Below are 27,995 nucleotides of genomic sequence, written 5' to 3' on the forward strand. Positions count from 1 at the left end.
ATTTGAACATTTACATTAGATATTTGAACATGCTGTTAGTTAAACTGTTATTAGTCATGTTGTCATTTAAAATCCGGACATCATTGGTAGGCTACTGTTGTTGTTTTAGTGATTATGCAAACAAAAAGTTATTTTATTTGCTGTTCGTTGATTTTAAATACAAAACTTGAAGTGATTTATGTGTCAGTACTTTTTGAACATTTCCAGTAGATTTTAACAATACCATGATAATACTGATAACTGGGATAATTTTGGTCACTGTAATCGTGATAAGAAATTTTCATACCGTTACATCCCTAGAAAAGAGATTCAATATTTCTGATGTCTGGTGGTAGTGAGTTCCAGAGCCGGGAATCAGAGCAACAAAATGCCCTGCTGCCCATGGTGGAGAGACAAGCACAAGGTAAGTAAGATGAAGAGAGGAAGCAGATTATAGACAATATATGTATGTATAGATAAGATTATAAGATATTTATAGTGGGATTTGTGGGATTGAGTTAAAATAATTGATGCGGGAGATGACAAGACTGTGAACAAGAATAGCAGTGGTATGAGGGGTAAAGGAAGGGCGAAGGCGGTTAATATTGTGTAGATGAAAATAAGTGGACGGAGTGATATTGTTAATATGTCATTGAAATGACTGTACTGTCCAGGATGACTCTTAACCTGAGTAGAAGGAGCAACAGTGGAATAATCAATTGAAAGAGAAAAAGTCTTAGTTTTAGATAAAGTTGATTTAGTGCCAATTAGAAGAAATTCTGTTTTGTCACTGTTTAATTTGAGGAAATTGGAGGAAAACCAATATTTAAGTTCAATGAAACAGTCAGCGAGGGCAGAAGGAGAGAGGGTGCGGCAATATCTGCGGCAGTGGGAAGCTGAAAAGCAGAAAAAGAGTAAGCTATTGGGCAGAAATCAGAGGAAGTGCTGGAGGAAGAGTTTGAACCTAGATGCTGGTGGATCTTATGTGTTTTCTCATTAAAAAAAGACATCAAAGAGATACAAAAGGCAGATGAATGCAGAATATGATAGTGCAGAATGTGATTTTTGTAGATATCTTTGTGGACAGTAAGACCAGATTTCCTATAAAGGCGCTCAAGCTGGTGACCTCTAGCTTTCATTAGCTGAAGCTCAGAAGTAAACCATGGTGCAGAGTGGGAAAATGAGACAGTCCTAGTTTTCAGAGGAGCAAAGGAACTGAAAATACTATTGAGACCATTGTTATAAGAAACCAGATCATCAGAAATGGGCAAATTATTAATGTTCAGAAGGCTATCAATACCAGAGGGCATCAAGATTGATGATCTTAATATTATGAAATGAGATGACACGTGGTTGTTTGATTACAGAAAGGATAAGTCTGACATTAAATGAAAGGAGCAAATGATCAGTTATAGGTAGTTCATCAGCACTACAGATAGATGGAATAATACCAGAACAACAGATTAAGTGCAAAATATGTCCCTTTGAATGGGTAGGAAAGTCAATATGCTGCTGAAAACCAAAACTCTTTAAACAGGAGACAAAGTCTCTGGTAAGAGGGTGATTAATATTGTCCATGTGTATGTTAAAGTCCCCCAGCAACATAATATTTGATGAAAGAGTGGTTAAATTGGTGAGCAAAATCAGTTATGAAGGTATTATTTAGTTTGGGAGGGCAGTAGATTGTAGCAACAATGGTAGGAATGGGCCCAGATAGTTGATTCAAATGAGTCGAAGGCAGGAGCCGACACCGGCGATACTTTCCGCTTCTCACGATAGATAATTGCGGGACATTCTCCACGGCCGGAGCCGCGAGGTTGACAGATGTAAACAAAGTTGATTTATTGAGTAGGGAAAAGTCATTGGTTTGTTGCCATGTTTCTGTTAAACAAAGAAAGAGTGACCAGACAATGGCAGACCAGATGTAGATCCAGCCGACCCACATTGTAGACGAGGACTCAGGTAGGCAACAAGGTAAACAGACCAGTTGAGAGCTCGTAACCGAGGCAGAGCAGGCAGGATAATGTTACTTTAGTCCCACAAACATGCAGCAATGTCAGCTAAGTCATAGCTTTTAGGATCACCGTGAGACAATACAGACAAAAACAGAAAGGAGAATTACAAGTTGCTGGAGAGCAGCAGTAGCCATCCGCGCCAGCGTTCACTCAACCGGAAGTCTGAGGTTTTAGAAATAACAAATCCAGATTCAGATCGAACTATGAAAGAGACATGCGCCCACTTGCCTTTAGGGAGAGTGTGGACAACTTCAGAAAGAGAAAACAAAATGAAACATTCTTTCTAAACAACAACAGAGTATTTTTAAAGACCAGATAATTAAAACACACACTACAGGAAACCAAAACAAAATAAAGGGGTCTTAGTAGAAGCATTAGAGCACTACTAAGACCAGAACCCCAGACACGACTAATTCACAATGATTTAGACTGACTAAAACGAACAAACAAAAGAGAACTTAAATTAGAGAGATGATGGCGGAAAGAGGTACTAACCCTTATGAAGATGAGTTTGAATATGAGAGATTCATCCAGAAAGATGATCAGTTTTTTGATCTCATATGCCAATCGTGCAGGCAGAGACATTAGAATTCAGAATTCATCAGTTAGTCCCAGACTCAGAACTACCATGAAACTAACGTACAGCCTAATAAGATTTGTGCATCATGTCAATAAGGTCACTACAAAAGAAGTCAATAGTACACCGATGACTTTCAAGAGATTGACCAGACTTTTGACTAACAGTCAAACCAGCGATACCCAATGATAAAGTCATGCAAATGTTGGAGAGCATTTGTTGATTGAGTCTGTTGTCTTTGAAAGGGTGGAACCATTGTTTGCAGCTGAAGCCTATGATAAGTACTGTATGATAGGAGAGATAACGAGAAAGCAGCTGCAGCAAGCACATCCCAATCAAGGACACATCCCAATCAAAGTGCCAAATACTAATGTGTCACAAGTTGTTATAGCCAAGACAGGCACAAATGTACATGTACTAATTCAGACTTCACAAAGGGGTTGGGGAAGACCAAACAAACAATGAAGTACTCCTCCAAACAGAGATGACTGGTCATTTGACCAAGAATTCCCATCCTTGGAGACCCCACCCGCAATATAACCTACACCAGCACGTTGTCACGTCGTGGTGTGCGGGGAATGAGGAGTGATGACGAGGAGGTCCAGAACATGCACATTTATTAGACAATCCACACATAGAGCAGGAACAGACAGGAACAGCAGGGAATCCAACGTAAATTGACATGACAAGACTTGGAATAAACGGAGTGACATAAACAATAACCGACAACCAAACTGCGAACACAGCCAAACATAAATACACAGACCAATCAGGGGGAGACAGGTGAAATCGATTAAGCAGTGACATAATAATTAGAGACGGAACAGGAAAGACCAAATAAGGGCATACATGGGAAAAAAAAAAAAAAAAAAAAAAACAGTCCACAGGGTGTGACATTACCCCACCCCCGCCCCCCCATAAGGCGCGACTCGTGCCGTAACAAATACACCGGGGAGGGGGGGTGGGCGCCCTGGAGGCCAAGGAGGATCAGGGGGTTCGGGAAGCCATGGCTGAGTACACAGTTCAGGCGGCCATGGAGGATCAGGGGGGTAGCCCCTAAGATCAGGGGAACTTAGGGCATTGTCAGCCCAGGAGAGTACAGGAAGGCTGGGCTTAGGAGGCGCAGGCACAGGAGGACGCTCGGGAGGCTCCGGCTGTAGAGGGCGCTCGGGCGGCGCCGACTCTGGAGGGCGCTCTGGAGGAAGCTCAGGCTCTGGGAGGGCGCTCTGGAGGAAGCTTGGGCTCTGGAGGGCGCTCTGGAGGAATGGACGGAATTAGTGGAGGCTTGGGAGAGCTGGATGGGACCAGCGGAGATGGGGGAGAGCTGGACGGAACCAGTGGAGACATAGGAGATAATAATCCACATACGTCCTTATTATCCTTAATATTAATTTGGCTTGCCATACAAGCAGCCGATAATCCAGAGCACGGGGGCGTGGCTGGAGTCCGTGAGCTGGCCGATGCCGGAGTCCGTGAGCTGGCCGCGACCACGGCTGGAGTCCGTGAGCTGGCCACAACCGCGGCTGGAGTCTGAGAGCTGGCCGCGGGTTCTGGGCTGAGGATGAGGGAGGAGCTATGGAGAACTGGGGTGAGTGAGGGAGGACTGGAGGGAGTGAGCACGTTGAAGCAGGACGTGGAGGACGCTGACTGGTGGTGAGCTGAAGAAGACAATGCTAAGTTCACTTTTTCATGTTTGAACATTAATGTGTGTTTGCAGTGTATGTACAATTCTATCCTATAATGATAAAAATCCATGCAGTGGTTTTTAATTAATCTGTAAAAATAATATCCCCTTTTTCAAATCGAGCTGTTCTCAGATGCCTGTCATTGTGGCGTCACACCGACAGAGGCCGCTCCCACGATAGTTGATTGACATGAGCGTCTTACCTCAGATCAGCTGTAACAGTCCAGTAACTTTCCTTGTTTCGATGCTGAAGCAGGGATGTAAGTTATACAAGAATATCTCTGATTGAGCGATTGAGGTGTTGTGTTGCTGGATGTAATAATGAACATAGTGGTCGTCATTTACTCCTGACATCTGAGCCGCGGAAGATGCAGTAGATTACTTTTGTTTGTGAATGGAATGCACCTCCCGATCTACATATATCCATCTATGTTCACGCGAGTCATTCATGATCCAGCTTCACTTACAGCAGAAGTGTGTATGAGCGTTTTTATTAGGGCTGTGAATCTTTGGGTAGACAGCGAATCGATTCGATTCACGATTCAGAGGTTTTTGATTTGATTCAAAAACGATTTTTGCAAATCAGAACGATTCAATTCGATTCGATTAACAATGAAATTTGATTCGATTCGATTATTAACGATTCTATTCTGTAAATTTTAGTATACATCTGTATCTGAGCAAATAAAATCATTTTTTGGGAAATTCATGACCATTCAATAGATTTAATAACTTGATTCAGGACTTCAGTTCAATAGCTTAACTTCTTAGGACTCAAAATACATTAAGGCAAGTAAGCCCAGAAAAATAATACTACTTCTACATATTCAATGCACCATGAGTGCTTTTATTGTAAACATTGCACACATTTCCTGAACATTTAGGAAATACAGCAAAGTGTGTACATACAGCAAAAAAAGTGTGTACATACAGCAAAGAAAGTGTGTACATACAGCAAAGAAAGTGTGTAAATACAGCAAAGAAAGTCTATAAATACAGCAAAGAAAGTGTGTAAATACAGCAAAGAAACTGTGTAAATACAGCAAAGTGCAGAAATGCAACAGGCCAAGTCCAACGGGCAGTAACACCACACAGAGTGCGATTAAAACATGGTGGTGAGTGTAGTAAGACAGATATGAACAAACACATGGCTATGATATGACTTGCTTTTTTCTAACCCCATCTACTTGAGATTTTTTTTTCAAAAATATGAATTGATCAACACAATCTGGCTGTAAACTGCTTCTCTGAGAAGACACTATGTCTCCTGCAGTGCTGAAAACTCTCTCTGAGGCCACACTGGTAGCAGGAATGCAAAGACAACTTCTTGCCAGATTTGCAAGGATTGGTAGCTCTGTCTCATGGGACTTCCACCAGTCCAGTGCATTTTCAGTCAGTGGCAGAGGAACCATGGATCTGTATTTGAGTACCTCGTCTCTGCTGACCACGCTAGCGGACCTTGATAGTGGACAGGTCTCTGGCACCTGCTGAAAGATGTTGCCGAAGAGCAAATCCATAGCTTTCAATTTTTTTGCAGGACGCATCTCATCTGAAAAAGAAAATTAATTAGATTGATGGAAAAACACATGATGAAAAAGTTGTTTGTTTGCATCTCATTTCTTGTCCTTAAATACATTATGAATTACAAATGCATCCCAAACTTTTATACTACAGTATGCCTACCCTTTAAATTTAAATAGATTACTTATTATTAACAAGTTATTAAAATAAATACCTTCTTCAGCTGTGTCTGGTGGTTTCTCTTCAACTGCATCCTCCTGCTGTTCCACTTGAATCTGTAACAAAATAAAATATAAATACGAACACCAGTCAAGTCAATAATTTCACTAAAACAAGCCAAGTACTATTTCGGACCATCATATTACAATCTTATAATCCTTAATACAGTCTAGTTAATTAGCCAGCATTTGGTTCATGAAAATAAGGGAAGTTGCAAACATACACTGTTTGTGGCATCAACAGTAAGTTTAGTGAAGACAAATTCTCTTTCTTCGTTTTCTAGAAAGGGTAGCCCTTTGAAGCGGGGGTCCAATGCAGATGCTAGCAACAAAAAAATAATAATAATAAAATACTATTAGTTGTTACCAAGTCAAAATGAAAACTTTGAACAATGTTGTGCTATTAAAAGTTTTAATATAAGCAACAATTTGGTCTTAATAATAAATAATTCAAAGATTGTTGTGCATTTGCAATACTTTTGCTTTTGACAATAAGAGAGACATCTTACCTTTAAGCAGAATGTCGCGGGAGTTGGTATACCGGGATGAAAAGTCCGTTGTCATCGTTGATTTAATTTCTCGAGTCATGTCTGTATCGTCCTCGCAGGGCTCGAGATGTTTGAGTAGTTTAGCCTGGAGAGGCGCAATCACAGACACGGTTGGTTGTTCTTCTTCACACATCATAGTAGTAGCGATCTTAATGGGTGCCATCACTTTCACAATATCCTCAGCATTACTGATGTCCGTTTCTGTGAGAGTGTGTACTTCTGTTCCCCTCCGCAAATCCTTTGACATAAGCGTTGCCAAGATTGCAGTTTGTTGTTCTAAGAAACGCTCAAGCATTTCCACAGAACTATTCCACCTAGTGCAAACGTCCTGTTTAAGTTTGTGTACCGGCAAGCCGAGAATTTGCTGTTTCTCTTTTAACGTGCATGTAGCAGTTGAACTTCGGTGGAATAAAGAGACAATACGTCTTACTTTGCCCAACAATTGCTCTGCACTGCTAACTTTCATGGCCTTTTGAGACACCAGGTTCAGAGTGTGTGCAAAGCAAGTGATGTGGGGGGTAAATCCAGCAACTTTACCTGCAACAATCATATTGCGGGCGTTATCAGTAACAAGAGCAGGACTCTTGTCTGCAATTGTCCACTCGGAACAGGCATCGCGCAGCAATTCTCCAATGTTTTTGCCTGTGTGGGCTTCGTTTAGAGTCCTTGTCTGAAGAACGAAACTCTGCATTTGCCAGTTCATGGAAATCAGATGTGCGGTAATAGTCACATAAGACTCTGTCGAACACGACGTCCAAGAATCAGTCGTGAGGGCAACACGGACAGATTGAGAAAGCTTGAGCTGTAGCTCCTCTTTCGTAGACCGATACAATTCTGGGATACATTTTTCACTGAAAAACTGACGGCTGGGTATTTTGTATCTTGGTTCTAAAGTGTTTATCATTTCTCGGAAACCAGTGTTTTCCACCACGCTATATGGGCACATATCCTTGCAAATAAATCTTGCAATAGATGCAGTTATTGCTTTAGCACGATGGGTGTTTTCGGGAAGACTCTGAAGTTGACCAAATAGGTTAGGAGTAGCACTTCTCACGTCTGACCCTGAAATACTAGCTGCTTTAGGTGCAGGTATGTCTATATTAATGGCATGACGTCTGCGGAGATGGTTGCTAAGGTTCATTGTATTTCCAAAGTATTTTAACTCAGATTTACAATGTCTGCAAACTGCAACGGACTTGTCAATCTTTCCATTTACTTTGTGAAAACCGAAGTAATCCCAAACCTTTGATCTCATGTTGGCTGGTGCCTTGCAAATTTCTCCTTCTTCGTTGCCCTCCATTGTGCACTGCTGCGTTTATTCAGATGACAACAAACAGGCGCGAATTGAAGATTAGCGACGTAATCCACTGCGCCACTGCAGTGAGGGTGCACTTTACGTCGCAGACGCAACTAATTTAAGATTTATATTTATTTTTTTAAATTATCCATCGTATATTCGTTATATAATCGCGATTCATTCGATTTTAAAATATTAAATCGATTATTGACTGAAACAAACGATACACGATTCAAAAATCCATGTTTCAAGATCGATGCATATGCATCGGCAGGATTTGTAATCGATGCATCGAGAAAATGAATGAATCGTTACACCCCTAGTTTTTATGAATCTTTGCGATCGCCTTTCCTTATAACGTGGTAGTTAGTAAGTTTAGCAGCTAAACGCGGCTAAAGTAAACAAGATCGTCTATCCACAGAGAGAAGAGAGGGGCTGGGTGAGCAGAGCTCATTTGCATTTAAAGGAACAACCCCTTAGAATGAGATGATTTTTGCAGAGCTTATTTTGGCAAGGTAAAAAGGGTGTTGTTTTACAAAACCATTGAGAATTTTTAATCAAAGTATATTAGAGACTTTTCATTAAGACCCTAAAGAATCATATCAACTTCAGGAAAATGGGCATCCGATGACCCCTTTAACTGTTGGTAATGACTATTAATGCTATTGTTTGCTTTCATGTTTTAGTAATAAGTAAAAGCTGCAACTGCGCCAGACGTTACTTCACTCAGAACATATCACATCACTAAATATTATCATTTATTTAACTGTGTTAAACACCTGAATTTCGTTTTGGAAACAGGTTTCTCATGACCGTACGAACCCTGCATATAAGATGGCGTTTCTATGTCTGCCTATAGATGAGTGAGATGCTTCTGTGTAGGCATCTCTTGAACTCAAAATGTGAGGTCTGTCTGGGTTCTGAGTCAAAAAATTGATCATCTTTCTGGATGAATCTCTCTAATTCAAGTTCTCTTTCGTTTGTTCATTTTTTTATTTTTTATTGTGGATAGTCAGTCTAAATCGTAAATTAGTTGTGTTTGGGATTCTGGTCTGGGTAGTGCTCTAATGTTTCTGTTATTAGAGACCGCTTTGTTTTGTTTTGTTTTGGTTTGGTTTCCTGTAGTAAGTGTTTATAAATTCTCTGGTCTTTGAAAATACTCTGTTGTTGTTTAGGAAGAATGTTTCATTTTGTTTTCTCTGTCTAAAGTTGTCCACATTCTCCCTAAAGGCAAATGGGCTTGTGTCACTGTCATAGTTCGATCTGAATCTGGATTTTTTAATTCCTAGAAGGATATCTAAAGTTTAATCCACTTTTCAAATCTCGAAGCCCAGAAATGGGCTGTTGGGCAGTGTTCAGTGTTATCGAACTGATGTGGATCTGTGAAATCATCCCTCAGACAAGGATCTTCTCTCTCTCCATCGTTTGTGACAGTGATCGTTAGCATGCATTTGTGACTCTCTGGGTGCTGATCTTGGTCTGTATCTACCCACTAAATTCTCCATCTCAGCTGATTTTATAACAATCTAAAGAAATTTATATTTGAACATCTGTAGCACAACGCAATGTTTAGAAATGTTATATTTCTTCAGGCAAAATGCACAAATGTCGCTTACTTAAAAATGTATCAGTATTCGAGAAATGAGCTGGAAAACGCTCCTGTTAAAAAAAATCCCTGTTATTTTGTAGCGAGAGGGGGCATACGTGTATGACATCATTGTGGCACGACTCGTATATTTGACCTACTTTTCCAAAAAACTCAAACTTACGAAATTCTAAAATGAAATAAAATAACACTATGTGTACTTTCTGGGTTCTTTTCCCTGCCTTATATTCTTTTAAGTTTCTAGTGCTATGTTAAGGGTGAGTTTTTGGACAAAAGTAGTTTGTTTAATGTGCAAGCTCCTTAACCAATCAATTTCTGATCTTCATAAAAGTATCCCACGCAATTACTAGTATTTTTTAGAAGTGGTTATTAGAGTGAGGCATCATGTTAACTGTAACGGAGCGTGCGAGACGGGAAGCGGTCAGATCCAAAAGCGTAGCTTTATTAAACAAAGACACGGTCAAATACAGACAGGATTGAACATGGGCAAACAGGTGTGTGAGGGCAAGAAACAAGAGTGATCCGTAAGGCAGGCGAGGGTCGTTCAGCGGCGAACATAATCCAAGGGGCGAAGAAAACCAAACAGACAGGCTAGAGTTCTTTTGAGGGGTGAACAGAGTCTGAAACAACAAGGCAAAGAGTTAAATCCACGACAGGCGAGAAGTCCAGGGCAGGCGGAAGGCAGACAAGAAGAAGCTAACTAGAAACACGACTGAACTAGACTAAGGCTGAACAAGGCGGCTCCGTACGGCAGCTAACACAAATAGAGTGCTAAACACAATGAAATACTCAGCAACTAGGAAAAGGACGTACAAGGCTTATATAGTATGATTGATTGGTTACAGCTGTGTGTGTCATCAGCGCAATGAATGATGGGAAATGTAGTCCAGGTTGTGTTGCAACAGTCTGTGTAACATGAAATGGCAAGGCGACCTCTGGTGGAGAGCAGACTGGCGTTCAGGACCAGATTCATGACATTAACACCTCAAAATATTAGTAAAATGTGTGTTGTTAGCTTCCAATTATGTTCACTTCAAAGCTCCTAGGTAAATCAACTTCCAGTTATTGTTAAATTGACAAACATGATTACTAACATTTTTAAAAGTGCTTATTGGTGAGGCATCAAGTTAGACCTTTAAAATATTGGTAAAAAGTGTTAGTATCTCCAACTTCTCTGCCTCTCAAAGGATGTTAGCTTTCATATCCCGCTATTTGAGAGATAACGGAATTTGGGTTTGGGTTTTCCTAATAAAAATAATATCTCTAAGGATTAATCTGCTTATCATATTAGTATTGTTAAAAATATAAAAACTTAAATCAGCCCAAAATTTATTGGTTATACTACAATTACAATAAAAGGGCAGCTGTTTCTTCAGCAAGACCACAAAATGATCGAATTTCATCAATATCAAAACATTTACGGATAGATAAATTACATATGTTACTCATCTTTTGAGTTGTTGTGCTTGTTTTAACGTCATGGGTCAAACTAGCTAAGCAAGCTCATAAACACTCTGAAATATAAGTACAAGTGACTCTTGGCAAGCAAGATGTTAAAGGGAAGATAAAGGAATTCATTAATACTGAATGCCAAAAAGCATGGAACGGTGATAAGGGCAGACATCTATATAGTATACAACAGCGAGTAGGGAAGCTCAGAACGTTATTTACAACTTAAGGGTCAAATCAAATATAAATGGCATATTAAAGTGAATAAGTTACACACTTTTTTGTTTGTTTGTTGTACATTTATGGTATAAGGAATGTTTTTGTTTAGGTGGCCGAAATGTCTGCCCAATAGAGACGTTTTGCTCAGCAGGAAAAAAATTTGAGGGAACACTATTTCTATTTCACTAAACTGTTTTACTGTGTTAGAGCAGATTTTATGATGCCTCCTTGTTAAACAAAACAGATGTTTTGAAATATGTTTATTATCGCTACTAAACACATCTCTTCCGCAAGTTGCATCATGCTTTTATGCAAATCTACAATGCTTTCACTATTTCTTATACACCTCCATGTTCTAACATGCACTATTCAGTGTTTGAAACTTTGTATTAGCACGTCTTGTGTTTTTGCCTTGTTGCTTTCCTCATTTGAAAGTTGCTTTGAATAAAACTGTCTGCTAAATGAATGAATGTGAATGCTATTTTTTAAGACAGGTCCTAAGACAGTCATCTTGTGGCTGTTATAGCACTTTTATGAAAGCACACACATACCAAATGAGGAAGTGTTGCATACTCTGTTAGATTTGGTTGGGACGGACTTCACAGAGCAGTATTTCAAATGACCATTATTCAGCCAGACGCTCTTCACAGACTCCAGGTTTGCACAAATATTTAAACTTCTCTTTTTTTTATAAAGCAAATTTATGTCTTGAAACTATAATACAGGGCATAGTATACCTTTTGCACACGTACTGTACATGTATAAAACAAGGTTGTTTATGTGCAAGTATTACTAGACATAACAACATTTTGTTGTAAGCAAATAACAATTCTGCAATTCTGAAACTGAGATTTTCGGTGAGATTCAATCCAGCAGCCATTCCAGGCAATGTTCCCTTGTTTGTTTGTTTGTTTGTTTGTTTGTTTGTTTGTTTGTTTTTTCCCCCTCCGTGCTGAGTAATACTTTATTGGGCAGACATTTCAGCCATCTAAGCAAAGATATTTTTTATATCAGCTCTGTACCAGAACCTTTAACTTTAATGTGCTATTTATATTTTATTTGACCCTTGATGTAACTAAATTATGCACATTTTAGGTTACCTCAGAAAACATTTTTTTACAGTGCTGTGATACTTAACAATAAAATCTATCCACCTTATTTATTTATTTTCATTTAGCAAACAAAGCAATCTAAAAGAAAAAAAAACAGATATACTGTATACCAGAAAAATGAATTTCATTATGCAAGGTCACAAAAAAAGAAGAGGAAGTAAGGCATAATACAAGAAGAAATAAGTAAACAAGCACACAAATAGGAAGAGGGGAAAGAAACACATACAAATATACACATACAATATAAATGTACATGTACATATACACACATACACACACACACACACACACACATATATATATATATATATATATATATATATAACACCTCTACATTGTTTTTTAATCTGTACATCTGGAATGTCTGAAAGTGTGAAGCATTGAAGGAATTATATATTTATAATATTTTATAAAATAATAATAATCTTATTTTTCTTTAAAAAAATAAATAAACAAATATACGAATAAACAGATAAAAAATGAATAGGAAATCCAGCAGCCATTCCAGGCAATGTTCCCTTGTTTGTTTGTTTGTTTGTTTGTTTGTTTTTTCCCCCTCCGTGCTGAGCAATACTTTATTAGGCAGACATTTCAGCCATCTAAGCAAAGATATTTTTTATATCAGCTCTGTACCAGAACCTTTAACTTTAATGTGCTATTTATATTTTATTTGACCCTTGATGTAACTAAATTATGCACATTTTAGGTTACCTCAGAAAACATTTTTTTACAGTGCTGTGATACTTAACAATAAAATCTATCCACCTGATTTATTTATTTTCATTTAGCAAACAAAGCAATCTAAAAGAAAAAAAAAAACAGATATACTGTATACCAGAAAAATGAATTTCATTATGCAAGGTCACAAAAAAAGAAGAGGAAGTAAGGCATAATACAAGAAGAAATAAGTAAACAAGCACACAAAGAGGAAGAGGGGAAAGAAACACATACAAATATACACATACAATATAAATGTACATGTACATATACACACATACACACACACACACACACACATACATATATATATATATATATATAACACCTCTACATTGTTTTTTAATCTGTACATCTGGAATGTCTGAAAGTGTGAAGCATTGAAGGAATTATATATTTATAATATTTTATAAAATAATAATAATCTTATTTTTCTTTAAAAAATAAATAAACAAATATACGAATAAACAGATAAAAAATGAATAGGAAAAAACAACAACAGAAGTACAAAGATAATGAAAATAAGGAAAATTTATAGAGACAGATGGAACAAAGCAATAGAGAAAAAAAAAAAGTTCTTGTGCTAACCTTGGTGAACTACAAGGAAGTCGACAAGGACAGGAGGCAGATGAGACAGCAAGCAAGCAAGAAAGAAAGAAAGAAAAAAGGGGGATATATAAATTAGTAACCTACCAAAATTTAGTAACTGGAGGACAAGACCAAAGGCATGAAAGTAGTCATCTTGTGTGTTGAGACTGCAATGTATACATTTATTTGAATCTGATATTTCCATTTTGAACTTGTGTTGTATATTGGTGTTTTTACTTAAAGTCCCCCTTCATATAGAGCATATAGAGCACTAAATAGAACACAATCGCTAGGCGCTAACCGCTAATTTTAAAATAACCCACGGCAACAGTGTAAAAGTAGCCCAGAGTCAGACGCACCTCTCCTGCATTGCAGTCTGCACCTCACTCGCTGATTGGGTGCAGATGATAAGCGCAATGAATGATGGGAGACGTAGTCCGGTGTGTGGTGACATGGACTGGGACCTAGGGAGTACAGGGACAGAAAAGGCTGACAGAACAGCAAGGAGAGAGGCAGGGAAAACTGTGGGTATTAATGGCCTTCATGGCCGTGACAGGATGGACAGAGAGTTTATACATGGCCTCCATGGCCGGAACGGGACAAGGCGATGATTCACAGGCTGAGTGTGAGTCATAGGACGCTACCACCATGCAGGGAGCTAGACCAGACGTCCCCGTTTTGTGAGGTTCTGCAACCTCAGCTGCCACCTCCGGGGAAACTGCGGCGACCATCACAGCCGCTGAGGATGCCGCAGCAGACGTTGCCACCTCCAGAGGCTCTGCAGCGTAAGCCGCCACCTCTCGAGACTCAATGGTGGTATAAATGGCCCCTTTAGTAGGTTCTGCAGCCAGAGCAGCCACCTCCGGGGGCACTGGCACAGACTCATGGACAGACAAGGCCTCAGGAGCAGACTCGTGGTCAGACAAGACCTCAGGAGTAGATTCGTGGATGGACGAGGCCTCTGGGGCACAGTGTGCAGCCCACACACACCAAATGGCTACCGCTATTAAGGGAAGAGCAGCAGCGGATGGCAGGATCTCTTTAATGGTCAGGCTTAAAGGCACTGATGCCACTGGGATGCCTGCAGCCCGCACAGACACTAGTTGTGGGTCCAACACACTGGCCATCATGATAGGTTGTGACCTTGGGGAGTGAGACGTGACATGGCAAGGCTATGAGAGGACAGATGAGACATCACGAGGCTCTGGGAGGTCAGACGAGATGTGATGAGGCTCTGGACTGACAGACGAGATGTGAGGAGGCTCTGGGCGAACAGCTGAGATGGGGCTTGACTCTGGACGACCAGCTGAGACGTGACGTGACCCAGAAACAACAGCAGTAACTTGACTTGGCTCATGTAGGTCAGCTGTGACTTGGCTCATGAAGAACAGCGGTGACTTGACTTGGCTCATGAAGTTCAGCTTTGACTTTGCTTGACTCAGGAACAACAGCTGTAACTTGACTTGACACAGGAACAACAGCTTTGATTTTGCTTGACACAGGAACAACAGCTGTAACTTGACTTGACACAGGAACAACAGCCTTGACTTCACTTGACTCAGGAACAACAGCTGTAACTGGACTTGATCGTGTGCCTTGCTCGAGGGCTAATAACAGTCTTGCAATGTCCATACCTGGGTGATGTCCGTGTGAAAAGCTGCTGGGTCCTTGTGCGGCCGAGTATTGTGTTACGGAGAGAAGGATGCGTGAAGCGGGGCGGATCCAAGCTTTTATTGAGGGACATCGACAGAGACATGGTCATATAACAGGCAGGGTCAGACAATGGCTAACAAGTATGTGAAGCCAAGACAAAAGAGTAATCCAGAACAGGCTTGGGTCGGTCAACGGTGAACATAATCCAAAAGGCTAGGCAAAAAGGGGTAATCTGATAAAACAGGCTAGAGTTCCAAAAGGCTGGCAGCAAAACAGACAAGACGATATAACAAGGCGTAGATTCAAGACTCGAATGACTAAACACAAAAACAAGGCTAAACTAGAAAACGCGAATGAACTAGACTCTGGATAAACAAAAGTGGCTCCGTACAGTTGCTAACACACAAAGAGTGCTAAATGCAAGACAATACTTGGCGAATCGTGGGAGGAAGTCCAAGGGTCTCTGATTGGGTGCAGATGATAAGCACAATGAATGATGGGAGAAGTAGTCCGGGGTGTGGTGCAACAGTCTGTGTACTGTGAATGTCAAAGCGACCTCTGGTGGCGAGCAGACTGGCGTACAGGACAAGATTTGTGACATATAGTAATTGAGGCAAGGAGGGTAGAGTTACATTCAAGCTGTTTTAAGGCATGCGGAAATTATTTTCCCAAGAAAAAACATTTAAATATTTTATTTTGATCATCAAATATCAGTTTTAAGGAATAAAAAAATTGACTACAGGTGGACTTTAAACTATATGTATTTAAACAGACTTTTTTCCAAAAATTGTCATCTGCAGATATGTTAAAGGGGTCATCGGATGCCCATTTTCCACAAGCCGATATGATTCCTTAGGGTCTTAATGAGAAGTCTATAACATACTTTGGTTAAAATTTCTCAGTGGTTGTGTAAAAAACACCCTTTTTACATAAATCTAACCATGGGTTATGAAAATGATTACCGTTTATCTATTTACAGAGATATTGTAACTGTAGCTTAATGATTGTAGTGAGTATTAGTGAGTGCCCCCCAATCCACACCTGTCCTTGTGTTTTTTAGGTTTTTAGTTGATTTTAGGTAATACGGTTATTTTTATTGTAGAGATTTGTAAATTTAATGTGTCTGGCTTATGGTGTTATTCACCTCCAGCTATTTTTAGCTACACAAAACAGCTTGTTTTGCTGCTTGATATTACAAACTGGTGTCTTACCATATTGTTTTAATGTTTTAATGTATTATCTTAATTATGAACACACTGGTTTGTAATGCAAATAGTTTTACTGTTTACTGCACAGTGTTCATTTTGTCATTTCCCCACAGCGGTTAATGAACCAGAAGTCTGAAACATTAACAGAAAATGGCTTATTTCCGAAAAAAATAAAAATAATTTAAAAACTCATGCAGAACAGTTTAACAATTTTCTCTATAATGTAATGTAATGTAATGTAATTAATATAATATAATATAATATAATTTAATATAATATAATAAAAGTAAATAATTTCAGTAAAAAAAAATAAAAAATCTTTCAATTCTTTTTGTTATCTAAACATCCCCATGTAGTGGAGTTTACACACTACTACACCTGGGTGTAACTGTAAATGCGATTTGTTACCATTCTGTGCCCATCATCCACTTTTCCACCACTTAATTAGGCCACTCTTCTTCAAAGCATGATGTTTCATTTCCCTGCGTTCGCATTGGCTTGTGTTGAGCTATTTTGTCCACATTTTTACAGCGACTGATTCTGCACACATCATTCTCTCTCTATCAAAAAAATAAACTGCATTCACCGGTTATATAATGACACAGACTCTATAGTGGTTTGCCTGAGCAATGCTACTATTTTGGAATAAAATGGCTTTCCCAACTCATGCAGTGACCCATTTTAGGGGCAGTCAAATTTATATTTAACTTCATGATATTAATTCTGTGGAAGCTTGTTTCCACCACCGATTAAAAAAAAACCTTCTACTTCTAAAGTTAGAATTGTGAGATATAAGTTTGCAGTTATTAAAAAAGTCAGTCGTTATTCCTCAGAATTGTACTTATAATTGTGAGTTGATATCTCACAATTTTGAGAAAAGCACTCAGAATTGCGTGACAAACACAATTGCAAGAAAAAAGTCATAATTGTGAGAGGAAGTCGCAGATACATTTTAAAAAAAATTTACTCAGTGGCGGAAACATGCTTTGATAGATTTTATATACAGAGCAAAGCGAGCACGTTTTTTGCAGATGAGAATATTTCTTCAGAATAAACTCAGTAGCTACTGGCAATAGTGACTTCCTTCAAGTTTTTAGTGCAATTTTAGTCCTAACCTTCTGGCCTGCCATATATCGGATAAGGACTGTTTTTGGGCAGGATGTCTTACTAATCATGTTGATCCATCATGAGATCTTTGCATTTCCTACATTCTGCCACACATCAGCATTTTTGTTTTAGATATGCCAGATTTTAAAGGATATTTCACCCAATTTTGGTAACCAGAGCTTGTTATCTCTCTTGAAAGAGCCTCTATGCCAACCAGGATCCAGCAAGAGACCTGATGAAGAATAAACAACTGCCTAACAGGATGCTTTCTTTTCAGAGAAAGTTAAAGTAAAAACATGCAATCACATGGATAGTATACAACACATCAGGAGGCTAGGAACATATTGTCTTACCGTCTCAATTTCAGGAACTGAACGACAGATGTTTTTTATCTACAGATTTTACTGGGAATCTTCAGCTCTCTGTGGAATCATGAATTAATGAAGAGGAAAAACACTGTCAGAAACTAAAACAGAAAGTCAATTCAAAACAAAGGTGTTTCACAAGCTGGAACGTGAGTCTTCTTGCTTTTATTGTTTATGTATGTATGTTTGCTGAGGGAGAATCATTCAAAATGAAACTACTGCTCTGTTTTGTATTTACATGCAAATATTCAGCTGGACAGATATATATCTGTCAAAGTGAAACTTGACTACTGCATTTATTAACATGTTCTGTTCAGGAAAAAAAATTAAAGTTCTCTTCAGCAGACGAAGCCATAATCAAGAATTAAACATTATTGAAGATAATAATAACCATTTCTAAAGACAGAAACACACAGGTTTTTCCTCCCAGTTGTGTACATTTTTCAGGTAAGGAAAATCAATCCAAAAAGAGCTTTTCAGGTGGCATAAGTAATTGCAAAAATACTTAAAATGATTGAACTGCATTTTTGATTCAAAAACATCTTATTTCAGAAAGATTGTTGTTAAATATATCAAAATGATTGTTGATTTAACTTAAAAAGTAAGTAACTTGGTTGCCTTAGTTTTTAGTTCATTAAAATTCAGTTAACTCAACAAAAGCGTTTAGTTTAAGCAACAGAACTATAAAATATTTTAATATTATGTTAACAACAACAACAACAACAGCAAAAAACAGTAATTATCTTAGTTGATTGTCAAAAGAAAAATAGTTGCAATAACAAATCATGAAAATAACTGTATGGTCTCAAAATGTAAGTTCTTAGGAAATGAACAGGAAACACCTGAACTGCTCTCATCAGTGCTCTTTAAATCAATTGTCTTGTTTCCATTTCTCATATTGAAAGTATCTGCTTAAATATTTAGCCTTGTAACCTTGCATATTTAATATAAAAGTTACATATATGTGTTTACTTTAAATACACAAATATATTCCCTTCTTAAATATTTTGCTTTGCAGAAATTTTCAGCAATGGGCAACAGTCTGTCAGTTTTAAAGGAACATGGCTACTCTCTAGTGAGTCAACAGGAGAATAAGATCCTGGTGAAAAATGAAGGTGGCGATCAGTTTCTCATTAAAAAGTTGAGCACTGACCGGGTAAGTTAGACAGTTTGATCGTAAAGAGATCTGAGAGTTAAATGGGGAGAAAGACAAATTCTTATAGCCCACACATGAATAAAAATACCTGGAGTGATATTTTACCCAGAAATTTAAAATTACCCTATGATTTACTCACCTTTAAGCCATTCAAGATATATACAACTTTGGTCCCACTTTAGATTAGGTGGACCTGCATTTAAATTAATAATTTAATACTATGCACTTATTGTGTGCATACACTGCTGTTTCAAAGTTTGGGATCAGTAAGATTTGTAATTTTTTCAGAAATCTTTCTAATATGCTGATTTATTATCAATGTTGGAAACCATTATGGTGCCTCATATTTTTTGGAACTTGTGATCATTTTTCAGAATTTATTTATTAACGTATTACATTTTTTTAAGAAATGGATAATTTAAAAAAAGAATTGCATTTATTTACAATATAAGTATTTTGTAACAGTTCAAAAAAATTCAAAAGATTTTTTTTAAATACTATTATTTAGCAATGATGTGTTAAATTGATACAATGTGCTAGTGAAGACTTATATTGCTAGATTTCTATTTTAAATAAATGCCGTTCTTTGTAGCTTTTTTTATTTATATATATATTTAAAAAAAAACCTGGAAAAACAATAATAATAATCTCACAGGTGATCCCAAATTTTTGAATGGCTGTGTATATGTTTTTACATTTTACTTATCCACCTTTTTTCCCATGAATATGTGGTTATTCATAAATTTTATGGGTCTGGTTTCTGGTCTCATCCACGTCCAGCTATTTTCGGCTGTACAAAACAGCTCTGCTTGATTTGCAAATTAGGGTGTCTCTTACCATATTATTTTAATGTGTTATCTTAATTATGAGCACATTGGTTTGTAGTCCAAACCATTTTACTTGTTGCTGTACTTTGTTATTCTTCTCATTATTTCCCTGTGGCAGCTAATAAATCAGAAGTCTCACCCATAAGCTTACTGCCGCATTGAAGAAAAATTTTACATTTAAAAAAAAAAAATCTGCATGTATTTACATTTAATTACATTTATGATTACACAGTTGGCCCATCCCTTACACTTTAACCCACCCTTAAACCTACATGTACTACCAATCCTGTCCCTAACATTACCCATATCTGACCTCTTTTTTATTTTTTAGGTGCATAGTAGTTAAGACCACCTAATATAAAGTGGGACCATCACTTTTTTTATATTAAAAAATATCCTTGCTTTTCCAAGCTTTGAAGCCCAAAAAATAGTGCATCCATCCATCATAAGAATAATCCACATTGCTCCAGGTTAATAAAAGCCTTCTCAAGTGAATCAGTGGATTTTTACCCAATACTCATATTTAAAACTTATTTTATATATTTTAAAGCAAGTTATTTTAGTTTAAGTTTTAAATATGGATCATTTTCTTACAAAACCCCATCACTGGGCCTTTATTACCCCCTGGAGCCATCTGAAGCACTTTTTTATGATGGAGGGATGCACTTTTTTTGGGCTTCAAAATACAGTTCCCCATTCACTGCCATTATAAAACTTAAAAGAGTCAGGACATTTTTGTAATATGACTCTGATTGTGTATGTCTGAAAGTAATAGAAATACACATAGGATGACTGAGAGTAAATTATGGGATCATTTTTACTTTACTTTAAACTAACCCTTTAAAGGTATCAAGAACTGCCTTTGTTTTTTATTTTGTACCGTCCAATATAGTCGGCACAGGATCGTCTTTTTGAAAATCCTGTGTTGAATTGTGCTTTGTTTTGTAAATAAACCCGCTGAAGAGAACAAAGAACAGAGTTCTTACTGACATAGTCTGGATCTTCATTAAAAATAGTTAATTCACTTTTCCTAATGTTGGGATCAGAAGGAAGGCAATGCAAACACTTTTTCCACAGCTTGTTACTGCACAGCACCTTATTGTCCTCAGAGCATGTTTATCATTTGCTTTCTGTTCTCTGTGGTTAAACAGGCAGTGATGTAGCAGGCGCTGATCGTGTTCTCAGGAAGCAGTGTTTAACCACACTATTACATAATAGTGTAGAATATTTACAAGCTGTTGTTTTGGCAGACTGCCTTCAATATAAGCTGATTTTAGACTAACAACAAAGTTTTGAGTTCTGAAACTTAAGCCAGGCTCACACTACAGGATTTTTAAAATCCTAACCGATTATGAAATCTGGTTGCAGCGCACACATTAGGGGAAAAGTTGCAGACTATCTTCTCTCAAATCTTAAACATGCTCACACTACAAGATTTGAAAATTGTGGCGAGATATTGTGTATGTATTACAAGATATTAAGATTATCATGACGGAGGGAGCGACTCACATGATCCTACGCAACAGATTGTCATTTCAGCAACTGTTTACATATGTAAAAAAAAAATAATAAAAAAATGTTTCAATAAAATTTTTTTTTTTACTTTCATGCGTGGGAGGCACCCAATGACAGACTAGCCACCAACAGTTTTTTTTTTTAGCTCATATGATCTGTATTTCATATATTTATGTAACCTATATTCTACATTAAAATACCTTTAGAATTAACAATGACTGCTGTACAAAGAGCAAAAATAGTGTGGTTAGGTGAAACAGACAAGACGATGGTGGAAGATTTAGTTTAGAAACGAGACACAAAAGCTCATGTTTGGCAATGCTTTTCATTTTGAAAAACCTGTTGACTTTTGCCATTTATCTGTGGTGATTTTAGAATTTTTTTTTGAACATTTGTTTCTTATTTATTTCGTTCTACAGTGTTTGCTGATTTATACTTTATTTAAACTTAGTGTAATTTCTTCCTTATTCGTTTTGCTAATAAATGTTATTTGGCTCCACAGCATTTAAACTTTATGTAGCCTACATTATTTGTTATTTTATATTGGCCTAGACATATAGCATGGTGTAAGCTATTTTTATTCATTTTGTTAATAAAAGTTCTAACTATTTATACGCTAATTTAGTGTAACATTGTATTAACCTTTTGCTTGAATTGTATTTAAACAACTGACGCTGAATTGCCGCTAATTTAAAAGTGAAAGTAAAATGCGCATGGTGCATTTATGAGCTAGACCTATTTAAAAGCAAAGGACAGTGAAGAGAAGAGGGAAAACTTAAACGAGCTAAAAACTAACAATTGCTTGATGCCAAATCGCCACTAAAATCCAAAGTAACATGCAACTGTCACCATCACATCCCTAGCAGAAAAGCCGCCTGTTTTTTGTTTTTTTTACCTAATTCTTTCACTATCTCTGATAAATTTAACAGTTAACTTGCTAATGAAAAACATAAGAAGCAGTTTTCTCCATCTCCACTATCCAACGTACAGCAGCTGTTTTGCGGTCACGCATTGGCTGTGGTGAAAGTAGGGGTAAAATCAGGCCAAATATCCAGTGTGAGCCCGGCTTTACAGGATGTTTTTTATAGTACAATGACCTCTTACGTGTCAAAAGATCATGGCAATTTTGGTTTCTCAGTTCATGACCCCTTTAAACAACATTAACCATTAACTGTTATTTTCCTCTTTATGGCTGTAAAGCTATTTTGAAACAGTATGTATTGTATGAAGCACCATAAATACATGTGACTCAATGAGCTCCTGTCTGTTTTTAGGACGAATCCAATTTTCTCCTCCATCTCAATCACCCACACATCGTCCAGCACAAGGAATATATTGAAGGTTGAGAAAACATTCTAAATTAATTCAGTTCATTTACATTTATTAGCTGCATTAAATGATTTTAAACTCTGATGAATCTTTTTCAGATTCTGACTGTTTGTATCTTGTCCTGGAGCACTGTGAAGGTGGAGATCTCGCTCAGAAAATCAAAAACAAAAAGGAGGGAAATGCTATGTTTTCTGAGAATGAGGTATGATTGGCTCTCCATTAGCAGAGATCCATCCATATGTTAGCATGATTTGTTAAACTGGAGAGGCATTGTCAACCCTATTAAAACATCTGAACAAGCTAATCGAGGTCATTACTAGAAATTTCCAGACAGGTGTGTTGGAGGAGGTTGGAACAAATCTCTGTAGGGCGTTGACACTCCAAGAGCAGGACTGTGCAAACGTGATCTACAGGATTATTTAAAACAACCCGACCCTATAAAAACATGCATATAAGTTGACAAGCAAGTTCGTCTTAAGATGTACGTCAGAGAGCATCTAAGCAACCAGCTTCTTACATAAGTAAAAGTATCTCATAATATACAGTGCCTTATGAAAGTATTCATACCCCATATGGTAGTCACATTTCGTTTTGCTCTGGAGCCAGTTGCATAAACATAGCCTAGCTTTATGTTAAGACTGGCTTAAGGACTAGTTTGACCAGTTAGCAATTAACTAAGGAGTACTCAACCTTATATTTTGTATTCAACTTAGTCGAATCTAAGTTTTTATGTAAACAAATAATAAAAAAAATTGACCAGTCTTAAAAAAAAAAAAATAATTAGATGACTAACTATTAAGACTAGTCTAAACCTTTTATGCAACCGCCCCCTGGTGTGCACTTTCAAAAGTTAGACCTAATGTAGACAGGTGTGTACCATTCCAAATCAGTTTTAACCGCTTGCAGTCAAGATTATATATTGCATTTTTAACTAAACAAATGTTGTATATTTCACATTTTACTGATTTACAGATTCTGGACTGGATTGTGAAGATCTGCATGGCGTTAAAATACCTGCATGATCAACAGATCCTGCATAAAAACCTGCAACCGGAGGTACAGATTAAACTCAGTTATTCTATACATATCTACATGGGAACAAGGAAGCGCTGGAGCCTATAATTCAGTTAACTTGCTCTAAAAATATAATAATGTAATTTGGTATTACGCTTGTTTATTCTTGTGTGTTAATTGTAAATAATGAATATAAGCAGCAGTATACCAAACTCCGACTGTGTATGTCTGAATAAAAATAGTAATATACACCTAGGATGGCTGGAGGGTGAGTAAATCATGGGATCATTTTTATTTTGGGGTGAACTAACCCTTTAAAGCAGGGGTGTAAACTCTGGTCCTGGAGGGCCGCAGCCCTGCAGAGTTTAAACGCAACCCTAATTAAACACACCTGATCCAACTAATAAAGTCCTTCAGGTTTAATTGAAAACTGCATAGTATATGTGTTGGAGCAAGGTTGGAACAAAACTCTGCAGGGCTGCAGCACTCCAGGAACTGAGTTTGACACCCCTGCTTTAAAGGTATCATGAACTGCCGTTTTCTATTTTGTACTGTCCAATATAGTCAGCACAGGATCGTCTTTTTGAAAATCCTGTGTTGAATTGTGCCTTGTTTATAAATTAAATTAATAATTCAATTAAAGTGCTCTAAAAAATATATCTAATTTGGTTTTATACTTGTTTATTCTTATGCGTGAATTGTAAATAATGAATACAAGCAGCAGTATACAATACAGTTGTTAAGAGTAGTTGACAAATCAAGAAGAAATCAGGATGTAAAATAATCCAGTGGAAACCATAAATGCAACAACTCCCAAACACACTAAGGGGCTGTTTACACAAAACCATTTTCAACTAAAAACAGGAAACTTTTTGTGTTTTGGCCATTCATTTACACAACAACAGCGTTTTGGTGGTTTGAAAATGGTGCCTTTACTGTCTCCATGTAAACAACAAAAATGTCAACTGGTGCAATCGGTGTCGTCATGCTCATTCTTATTACATTTTCACGGGGTGATTCTTGACAAAGTGACATTGCCAACTACTGGCCTGGAAGCAGAATACAGTGTCAAAATGATCCCCATTCACAGGAATCTGTTGAAACAAACAAAACAAACAATGTTGTCATTTGTTTTTGGTACATTGCTGTTGTGTAAACATATATTATCATTGATACAAAAAAAAAAAAAAAAATCTGCAGTTTCAAGTTGCAAAAGTTTATCAGTGTACTGTAAATGCAAAAAAAGCCTGAGAATAAAATAGATAATCAAAGCACTGCTAGAAATGGCAGCATCTCCAAACTTACAAAATATATCTGTTTTCTTATGACAGAGTATATTCTTCACTACATTTGGAACCATCCGTCTTGGAGAGTTCGGAGTGGTCCATCAACGGTATTTATTGTTTCCTCTTATAGTTCAAAACATAACATACCTTTTCTATGCATAGTACAATCAGTGGTTTCAACTCCAGTCCTCAGAGCCCACTGCTCTGCACATTTTGTATGTTTCTGATTCTTACACAATCAGTTCAGTTCATGAATCTATCTCTAAGTTAAATGAGGGAGACATACAAAATGTGCAGAGCAGTGAGCCCCAAAAACTGAAATTGAGAACCACTGGCATAGATCATACATGTGTGTTTTGTGATCTGGATTCTGCACTACATATTTTCCCTGTTTCTATCAGGTCCACTGAACAACAAGCTGAAGAAAATAAACCTTCTTCATATGTTGCACCTGAGATTTTTAATTGCATACCTTATGAGGAAAAAACGTAATAAAACATCTTTAAACTGCAGTTATGACTGGTTATACAGTATATTTTTCAAACATTATACTTATTCTATGCTGTTAATAACTTTCACAGTGAAATATGGGCGCTGGGATGTGTCATCTATGAGCTGTGTATGCTGAAACGTGCGGTAAGATTTTCCTTACAACAGGTTAAAACGATGATGTTCTAATATATTGCAGGGAATTTAATATAATACATTGATAAATATCCATGCAGTATCAAGTAAAAATTGGATCAGTTAATTAGTTTTAAAGGGTTAGTTAATCCAAAATGAAAATTCTGTTCATACCCTGTTGATAGTAAATATTGATAGCCCTGTTGAGCCTGTTGATAAATGAAAGATTTTGACGACTGATTACCTATTTTTTGTCCCCATTTAGTTTCCTGCAATATTGACAGTTGAGACTGTTCAAAAGATACTCACTTCCTCCTATGAAGCTCTTCCTGAGACCTTCTCAGAGGACCTTCGTCAGTTGGTAGCAGACACACTTCAGCCCAATCCAGTGAATCGCCCGTCTGTCAGTGAGATCTTGACCAGACCTTTTATCATTTATTACCTTCGTGAAAAGGTAAGTTAACTTATTAAAATATTTTGTTTATACAATTTGCTATATAAAAGAAGTACACATTGGCACTGGTTTTAAACAAAATGGGGGGAAAAAGCATTGAATAAACAAAAAATTAGGTTTGATGAAATTTGCCTTTTTTCCAGAACATGCAAACTATTAAGACACTTTATAGGACGCTAGAGGAACTGAGAGCCCTGGCTGATGATTTGGAAAGAGTCCATTTCAACACAACTGTAGGCAGTCTCACAGGAGGTGTCATAGGACTGGCTGGAGGAATCACATCTGTGGTTGGACTTGTTCTCTCTCCGTTCACTATGGGAGCATCTCTGATAGTAACAGGGGTGGGAATCGGTACAGCGGTAGCTGGAGGAGTAACAGCTGGTGCCAGCAATATAACAAACATGGTTAACCAGAATACAAACCGGAACAAGATCAAAATGCTCATAAAGGAGTTCCAAGAAAAAATCACCTCCACAGTTTGCTGCATCCAAAACATCCAAATAGCCGTGGAAACTTTAGAAAGACAGTTTTCCACAAGCGATGACTCATTTTCCAATACACGATCTGGGGCAAATGCTGGAGCTCGACTTGGACGAGGACTGGGAGGAATTCCAGAGATTCTCCGTGTAATTGAGGTCGTAAATGTCGGAAAGGTCGCAGCTCAGGCTGCGAGAGCCGTTCGTGTGGCTGAAGCAGCTACTGGAGTTTTGTCTGCACTTTTTGTAGCTGTTGATGTCTTCTTTGTTTTTCTCGACTCCAGAGAAATCCACAACATCCGCCAAGATTGCGCTTTAAGAGAGAGTCGACGAGAATCACACGCCACCAGCACCCAAACCTCTGAGTCAACTGACCAGACGTCAAACATCAGCGACACAACAAACCTGCTGCCTTCAAACGCTCAACAGACAGAAGAACTGAAATCTGAGACCATGAAATTTGTGACAAAAATAAAGGAGACAACAGAGGAGCTTCAGAAGATTGTGGATACACTGCGAGATGCAGTGCACCTAAACTCTGAAAATTACTAAAATTGTTAGTAAATCTCCATATGTTCTTCAGTCATATATTGATTATAGTTGTAGCAAAGGGTAGGTGATGGTAACTGTATATTCTGGGGTTTTATGATGAAATATCTAAATATTTCTATATTGCAATAGTGTTTCAATAGTGCTCAGAAACTTTTTGAGAAGTACTAAATGAAGCTTGCTGCATTCACATTTAAATAATATTAATAAATGTATATCAGGACTTGCCTTTATTTTCTTGATGTTTTGGAAATCAGAAAATATAATCATTAAATCTTATCATTTTTCCTCTTTCTGTATGCATGCAGCTGCTTATTGTAATGTCCTTTCACTTGTACTAAAATAAATATCAAAAATGCACACATTTATATTTTCATTTGACTTAATTTACAATATCTTAATAAACCTATTGTTGTCACAGCGTCGTGTGTGGGGAATGAGGAGTAGGGACGAGGAGATCAGGAACATGCAATTTTATTAAATAATCCACAAATGGAACAGGAACGAACAGGAACAGCAGGGAATCCACACACACGAAAAGACTATAAGACAATACAAGGAATGACAATACAAGAACCGACAAACCAATGGGGAACAGAACCAAACTTATATACACAGACTAATCAAAGGGAGACAGGTGTGAACGATTAAACAATGACGTAATAATTGAAGACGGAACAGGACAGACCAAATAAGGGCATACATTGGGAAAAACCACAGAAAGTCCACAGGGGTGTGACAATTGTACATTAAGTTACAACATTTTTACCATGACACGAATGCATGTCTCAAGTTCAGCTCTGGGGCGATAAAGAAATCTGTTTATGTAGCACTCTATCCAGTGGCTGTGAACATTTTCAAAATTTGACAAAATTTATCCAATCATGATCCTTAAATCTTGT

General features: G+C 37.6%; 1 protein-coding gene across 6 annotated transcripts in view; it reads left to right on the forward strand.

Moving 5' to 3' along the window:
• The window catches only part of LOC127160228 (uncharacterized), a 45,714-nt gene extending 18,289 nt beyond the window's left edge, over window positions 1-27,425 (forward strand). The window contains exons 1-13 of one of the 6 annotated variants that reach the window (XM_051102885.1): window positions 11,716-11,770; window positions 17,698-17,786; window positions 17,897-18,012; window positions 18,181-18,310; window positions 18,882-19,019; window positions 22,636-22,702; window positions 22,789-22,892; window positions 23,663-23,746; window positions 25,036-25,097; window positions 25,392-25,478; window positions 25,572-25,626; window positions 25,880-26,068; window positions 26,212-27,425. In XM_051102885.1, coding sequence (XP_050958842.1) covers window positions 18,894-19,019; window positions 22,636-22,702; window positions 22,789-22,892; window positions 23,663-23,746; window positions 25,036-25,097; window positions 25,392-25,478; window positions 25,572-25,626; window positions 25,880-26,068; window positions 26,212-27,096 — 1,659 coding nt within the window. In that variant the 5' untranslated portion in view covers window positions 11,716-11,770; window positions 17,698-17,786; window positions 17,897-18,012; window positions 18,181-18,310; window positions 18,882-18,893 and the 3' untranslated portion in view covers window positions 27,097-27,425. Of the gene's footprint in view, window positions 1-11,685; window positions 11,771-17,697; window positions 17,787-17,896; window positions 18,311-18,881; window positions 19,020-22,635; window positions 22,703-22,788; window positions 22,893-23,662; window positions 23,747-25,035; window positions 25,098-25,391; window positions 25,479-25,571; window positions 25,627-25,879; window positions 26,069-26,211 lie in introns of those variants that run through there. The other 5 variants (XM_051102887.1, XM_051102889.1, XM_051102888.1 and 2 more) reach the window with 5 other exon arrangements.
• The last annotated feature ends 570 nt before the right edge of the window (window positions 27,426-27,995 follow it).

Source organism: Labeo rohita, unplaced genomic scaffold (genome assembly GCF_022985175.1).
Source record: "Labeo rohita strain BAU-BD-2019 unplaced genomic scaffold, IGBB_LRoh.1.0 scaffold_30, whole genome shotgun sequence".
Taxonomy (NCBI): Eukaryota; Metazoa; Chordata; class Actinopteri; order Cypriniformes; family Cyprinidae; genus Labeo; species Labeo rohita.